General features: G+C 42.9%; 1 protein-coding gene across 1 annotated transcript in view; it reads right to left on the bottom strand.

Moving 5' to 3' along the window:
- The window catches only part of csmd3b (CUB and Sushi multiple domains 3b), an 810903-nt gene that overhangs the window by 196779 nt on the left and 606624 nt on the right, over nucleotides 1-7500 (bottom strand). Inside the window, exon 44 of the mRNA XM_063186185.1 lies at nucleotides 4584-4761. Coding sequence (XP_063042255.1) covers nucleotides 4584-4761 — 178 coding nt within the window. The remainder of the gene's footprint in view (nucleotides 1-4583; nucleotides 4762-7500) is intronic.

Raw genomic sequence — 7500 nt, 5'->3', positions numbered from 1 at the left:
AGTTACATTTGAAACTCTAATACCCTCGTCTAGCATTATAATGTGTTCATTCTGAATGCAGCGTATATGTCGCTCCAGGCACCAAAGGTCAAACAACATATACGAGTCATCAGGCTAAAATGGGTTAAACAAATAATAAGCAACATTTTATTTTTCTTACAGTATAGTTAGCTTGTCTGGCAATACGAACCCTCTGTGTCCCTCCATTACAAATACAGCAGCCTCACTAGAATAGGGGACATTTCCTAAAGACCTAATTTACAACAATTATGTTGCTAATGTTCACAAAGTTATGCTTTAGGACTTCCCATGCTTTGTCATAGCTAGCCTGAGCCCCCTTTTACGGCTGTGCTCCTCGCAGACAACAACAACAACAAAAAAGGAGAGTAAACGAATGCTTGCTAGCTTGAGCGGACAACATTAACTACCAAAATTAATCCGGGGGGTTTTATTCAAGAGCTACCCCGCTCCACAACATGTCGGAACACTGGGAAGACCAATTACTCAACAGGAGCGAGGCACAACAGCCAACACAAACACAATCACAGACAAAAGGCTAGCTGCAACTCAAAAGTCCTCAGTCGCTCACAGGGCTGGGCTGGGGGAGACATAGGACCCGGGCACTTTTGTCTTAAAGGGGCCCCTCATAATTTGTGATGCATAACAGGTGGGGCCCCGCACCTTCATGGGCCCCTATTTTCGAAAAAGAACAATTCTGAAAATAGGGGCCCACAACGGCGCGGGGCCCTCCAGGAAATGCCCGCTATGCCAGATGGCCAGTCCAGCCCTGGTCGCTCACTACTAGAGTTAAATGAGAAAACTGTTGAATTAGGCATTAGGTCTACAAGTTGCTGGGAATAATGGCCTTGACACAATCAAGGCATTGTGAATAGGGGTACCAGCTTAGGACTACGGTTTGTATAATATACCATTATGTTGTTGTTGTTGTGTGTGTATTTGGGTGTGTGTAAAAGCCAGTGTTTAGTGTTATGCTGTACTACCTTATGTTGCACGCTGTGTGTGTGTGTGTGTGTGTGTGTGTGTGTGTGTGTGTGTGTGTGTGTGTGTGTGTGTGTGTGTGTGTGTGTGTGTGTGTGTGTGTGTGTGTGTGTGTGCGTGCGTGTGTGTGTGTGTGCGTGCGTGCGTGCGTGCACATCACTGTGTGTGTATGTGCATGCTCTCATGTGTGTGTGTGTGTCTGTTTCTGTATGAGCATGCGTGTTAGTTTTTTGTGTTTGCGTGTAAGCATGTGTGTGCCTGGAAAGAGCTCTGAAAAGCAACCCGACTGGAAGTTCCTCTAGAAAGCATGAATGGCTGTTTTCTTCGCTGAGCTGGGCTGTTACTCCCCTCCAAGCTGCAGAGACAAAAGATTGGCCGTGGTGATCGGAAGGACACATCTAATTAGCGGGACAGCTCGGCTACTGGGGGAATTAATTTGACAAAGCAGTTTTTGAGAAAGTAAACATCCTACCGACGTAGATAGAAGAACAATACACCCTTTACACCTCTATTTAATTAAGTCTTTCCTCACACCCACCAAAAATGCTCAAGCCGAGAAGAGCACAACGTTAAGGCCTTCTTTAAGCCGGTAACACTTTATAATAATGTCTGCTTAGTAAAGACTTAGTTAACTAATGATTAACAAAACATTTACAATTGTTTTTATTACTAACTAAGGTTTGTTAATGCTTTTTAATATATCTACAAATTATATATTCAAGATTTTACATACCTTATAACATAAGGTTTTTTCATTCATTTACAAGCAAAATTATGTAAAATATTAACATATCATTTACATTTTTTTTACATTTTCTAGTCATTTACAAACATTTCTTAATGTTTTGTTTATCATAAGTTAATTATTTACTAAGTGTTATTAATGCTTTATAAGCAGACATTATAAAGTCTTACCTTTAAGCCTAGAGCTGCTTTATGGCACAAACATGCCCTTTCATTTAGGTTCCAAACACTTTGCCTCCTCCACAGCCCTTTCATTTCATTTTACAGCCAATATATTACATATAAAAAAAATAAACGCTGATGCTTAACAATTTGGCAAGCTGGATTATTTACTCTGGCCTTCATAGCTTCAACACTGGGGAAACAATTGTGTATTTAGGAATGGTACTTAGGAACAAAATGGCACTATATATTGTTTTTACTGTGTGTACTGTACTTAAATATACTTTTGAAGCTGTGTGCTGAGTTCTGGCAGGCCATTCCGGGTTCATGCCCAATGCTCAGGGACCTCCCAGCAGTACACACAAGGTGGCACAAAAGTACCAAAAGTATTTTGAGGAGATGCCTTTGCAAACTGCTTGGAAAGTGTTCCGTGCCTTCCAACACACAAATGATGTGCTATGCTGTGATGCTGTGCTGTGCTGTGCAGTGCTGTGCTGTGTGTGTGTGTGTGCATGTGTGTGTGTGTGTGTGTGTGTGTGTGTGTATGTGTATGTGTGCGTGCGTGTACGTGCGTGTGTGTGCGTGTTTATGTGTGTGTTTTTGTGTGTGTGTGTGTGTGTGTGTGTGTGTGTGTGTGTGTGTGTGTGTGTGTGTGTGTGTGTGTGTGTGTGTGTGTGTGTGTGTGTGTGTGTGTGTGTGTGTGTGTGTGTGTGTGTGTGTGTGTGTGTGCGCGTGTGCGTGCGTGTGTGCGTGTCCTGGCGAGTGTGCATGCCTGTACCCGTGTGTGCTTCATCCCACATGGTCTGCATTAGTGGCCATATGCAGGCTGATAAGGAAATGGATGTGGATCAAATGCCAGTTATCAAAGCTTGGCTGCAGACCAATCAGTAGAGGTTGCAGTTTCAGCCCAGTGAGACGGACATATCTACCTAATAATCCACGCTTACAAGGGCAACCGGACCCATTACTATTTTGGTAGCAGTGGATAGTGCTAAATCATTCAGAAGGGCTATGGGCAACCTAACTGGAACGAGCAGCCCGGAAATACATGGGTTCACAGTGTTTATCAACACGATGTTATAAGGAGGGGCAAGACACTGGCAGCCAACCACGTTAGCTATTTTTTTGACCGACCAACAGCGGTCGAGTCAAAAAAGTCAGAGGTTGAGTTGTGGTTGAGGTTGAGTTGTGCGCAGTTAGTTTCGCGCAGTCAGGGGGAAACAAAAATTTAGAACCCATGTATACTGTGAGATCATGTCAAACATTGGAATGGGGCGGGGTTAGTGGGCGTGGTCAGGGGCGTAGCAGTAAATTGTGGGCCCTTTGTACAATCAGCGTGTGTTGCTTACCCACCGGTGATGCAAGGCACAGTTGCCATGTGTTGCTTACCATACGGTGATGTAGTCATGTCATGTCATGTGTTGATACCATACGGTGATGTAGTCATGTCATGTCATGTCATGTGTTGCTTACCATACGGTGATGTAGTCATGTCATGTCATGTCATGTCATGTAATGCGTTGCTTATCATATGGTGATGCAGTCATGTCATGTCATGTCATGTGTTGCTTATCATACGGTGATGTAGTCATATCATGTCATGTGTTGCTTACCATACGGTGATGTAGTCATGTCATGTCATGTCATGTCATGTGTTGCTTATCATACGGTGATGTAGTCATGTCATGTCATGTGTTGCTTATCATACGGTGATGCAGTCATGTCATGTCATGTCATGTCATGTGTTGCTTACCATACGGTGATGTAGTCATGTCATGTCATGTGTTGCTTACCATACGGTGATGTAGTCATGTCATGTCATGTGTTGCTTACCATACGGTGATGTAGTCATGTCATGTCATGTCATGTCATGTGTTGCTTATCATACGGTGATGTAGTCATGTCATGTCATGTCATGTCATGTGTTGCTTACCATACGGTGATGTAGTCATGTCATGTCATGTGTTGCTTATCATACGGTGATGTAGTCATGTCATGTGTTACTTACCATCCGGTGATGTAGTCATGTCATGTCATGTCATGTCATGTCATGTGTTGCTTACCATACGGTCATGTAGTCATGTCATGTCACATGTTACTTACCATACGGTGATGTAGTCATGTCATGTCATGTCATGTGTTGCTTACCATACGGTGATGTAGTCATGTCATGTCATGTGTTGCTTATCATACGGTGATGTAGTCATGTCATGTCATGTGTTGCTTACCATACGGTGATGTAGTCATGTCATGTCATGTGTTGCTTACCATACGGTGATGTAGTCATGTCATGTCATGTGTTGCTTACCATACGGTGATGTAGTCATGTCATGTCATGTCATGTGTTGCTTACCATACGGTGATGTAGTCATGTCATGTCATGTGTTGCTTACCATACGGTGATGTAGTCATGTCATGTCATGTGTTGCTTATCATACGGTGATGCAGTCATGTCATGTCATGTCATGTGTTGCTTACCATACGGTGATGTAGTCATGTCATGTCACATGTTACTTACCATACGGTGATGTAGTCATGTCATGTCATGTGTTGCTTACCATACGGTGATGTAGTCATGTCATGTCACGTGTTGCTTACCATACGGTGATGTAGTCATGTCATGTCATGTGTTGCTTATCATACGGTGATGTAGTCATGTCATGTCATGTGTTGCTTACCATACGGTGATGTAGTCATAGATGGGCTCCGTACTGAGCGTGGTGAAGTTGATGAAGATGCCGTAGCCGGGCGGCACGCGCACGTTCCACACGCAGTCCTGGAAGTTGGGGTACTCGGCGGGGTGACCCGGGGAGAAGATGGTGCCATTCATGGACGTGATGTTCCCGCCACACAGAGCTGGAGAAGGAATAGGTGACAAAGAGTGACTTAACCCCTTAGCACAGCACATATGTTATAACCATACTGTCACCAAAATTGTAATGTCTGTCTTAATCTGTTACTTAAGGCTCTCGGCACTGTCTTAGCAATGTTGTTATGATGTAGTTCACTATATTCAGCAAATAGTGAATAGGCCCGCCGGCGACCCCATCTGCAGTAAGAGGCTATAGCAGAGTCCCTGTGCACAACCAGTGTCCAGGTGCTGGTGATGTGCAGTCAAAGTTATCCAAGGAAAATGCGGATAAATCACAGCACACTAGTCTTCTTTTGCTGGAAGTTGATTAAGTGAACAACGCTTTTCACTGGACCCTGATGAAGCAACAGTGAAAAAATGTTGTTTGCAGGGGCGTTAAGTATACCCCACAGCCCCCGCGAGGCAGGGGGGGCCCATACGAGGCGGGGGGCCCACATGGGCCCTTGACTTGAAGAAACGGGCCCCCTCCACATGATATTAGACCCTCTTTTTTCATTCGGGGGCCCGTTCTTGGTAGCTTGCTGGGGGGCCTGAAGTACTTGCGTTACACCAGTGGTTGTTTGCCTAATAAACTTCCAGCAAAGAAGAACAGTGTGCAGTGATGTATCCCCCTTTTCCATGACATATAGTGACATTTTATTTTCTCATGGTGACAGACATCAGAACACAGTGTACAAAACAAAACTGAATGCAAAAATGCGATCAGGCTGTTTCTGTCTAATCCAGCACAAGGATGTGAAGATGCAATATACTCTACAGTAAAAGAATTACATTTCTATGTCATACCCAGAAACTCTTACCTGACCAAAACTAACTTTTACGTTTTAACATATTACACATATTAATACATCCATCATTTTTTCCTGTCAACTACTTATTATCCCCACGCACGACTGGAGATGAAAATAAGTGACACAAAGTTATATTGTTTATCATCATGACACCCCTCTGTCAGTACAGCCCAGCACACAGTGTACACAACAAGACTCCATTTTTTTGTCAGTGCAATTTTCGAGTGCTAAATTGGTGCGATTGGGTTGTTCATGTCTAACTAAGTGCAAGGATGCAATGATGCAATATACAGTATAAGTGTTATATGTAAGCGTTATATAAACGTATAAGTTATATTCCATCCTTTGTCCTACTGAGAATCTCTTAACTAACCACAACTACATTTAAACATATCTAACATATTTGTACATCCATACTCCACTTGCTCCCATACACAGAACTGGAGACGGATATTGTGACATAGAGTGACATTTTCATCGTGACACCCCTCAGTCAGCACAAGGTGTACACAATGATATTCCATTTATATCTACAGTGTAACCCAGATCCAAAGTGTAATGTACATAACAAGCATTGAATTCAATGCTCTCTCCTGCCCAGAAACCCTTACCTGCCTGGATACCTAAAGCTAGCTATGCTACCTGAGACGGAAGTCATTATTTCTCTATGGAGGGTCAGCGATTAAAGCGACCAAAGCGAATTAGTCACGAGCAAAGTGACCTGAGGGACCAGAGCGAATTTCAACGATTAAAGTCAAGCTAATATTATGGTAATGAGCTATGATGCGGTTCGGCGAAAACCAATTGGATCTCCGAAATTCCCAGGCTGACCAGCCAGAGCCATCATGCTATTAGCCAAGTCAATCATGTCAATGTCACGTCCAGAGCGAATAAAGCGGATTCATGGCGAAACTTCTTCAGCAACCTGAGCTACTTGGGTAGCGTAGGTCGTACACTTTGATGTACTGTAGGCTTTGACGTACGCTTTGATGTACGCCCAGCTTAACTCTCTTAACTTTTCTGTTTCTCATACCAAGAAACCCTTTACGGTCCACATCTATCCCCATCCTATTTCCAGTTTATGTATGCATGTACATGTTTTATGTTTGCATGCATGTACTACATATGCATGAAAGTATCGTTCATCCATCAATTCTTCTGTCAGCTCCCTGATCAATAATGGAAATGGACAATGCCAATACTACTATGTGCATGTGTGAAAACACATCAATGTAAATTGATCAAGGCACTTATATCGGTAAGTAGTCATGTATTCATGCGTAGTACAGTACTGTACTGTATTTATTACATTTTGGCCATTGCAGATGTGTGCATGTGGTGATTTCTCTAGGCCTACACCTTGCTTTTGAGACAGTGGACCACTCAACCACCTCCGTCTCCCTCCAACAGGACTGGATAGGATATATACTAAATGCAGGGTTTGATACCCCATCAGAATATGGGGCCTTTACCAGCATCTGAACTGGGGCAGACTCAAACCCATAACTAGGCTATACCTGTACAACCCTTACTAGCATTTAGTCTGCAACATCTTCAGCATTATAGCATTATTACACCTATTCCACCCATTACCCCCCTTATTATAGGAGTATAGCTAGAATTGGTTAAAATCCCGGAAATTGCATCTAAGAAATACAACATTTTCTGGGGAACACTTACATCCTGAATGGATCTGCAGTACTACACAAAGCTAGTATAGTATAGTATAGTATAGTATAGTATAGTGTAGTGTAGTGTAGTGTAGTACAGTATATTATACGTAGAATATTGGTATGTGCCGCACCTTCACATCGCTGCACGGGGAAGTTTCAGTTCTAGTATAGTCTTATAGTATAGTATAGTATAGTATAGTATAGTAAAGTATAGTACAGTGTAGTATAGAATAGTGTAGCACAGTACAGTACAGCAGTA

This window comes from Engraulis encrasicolus, chromosome 20 (assembly GCF_034702125.1).
Source record: "Engraulis encrasicolus isolate BLACKSEA-1 chromosome 20, IST_EnEncr_1.0, whole genome shotgun sequence".
In the NCBI taxonomy this organism is placed as follows: Eukaryota; Metazoa; Chordata; class Actinopteri; order Clupeiformes; family Engraulidae; genus Engraulis; species Engraulis encrasicolus.
This window is presented reverse-complemented; position numbering and strand designations above follow the sequence as displayed.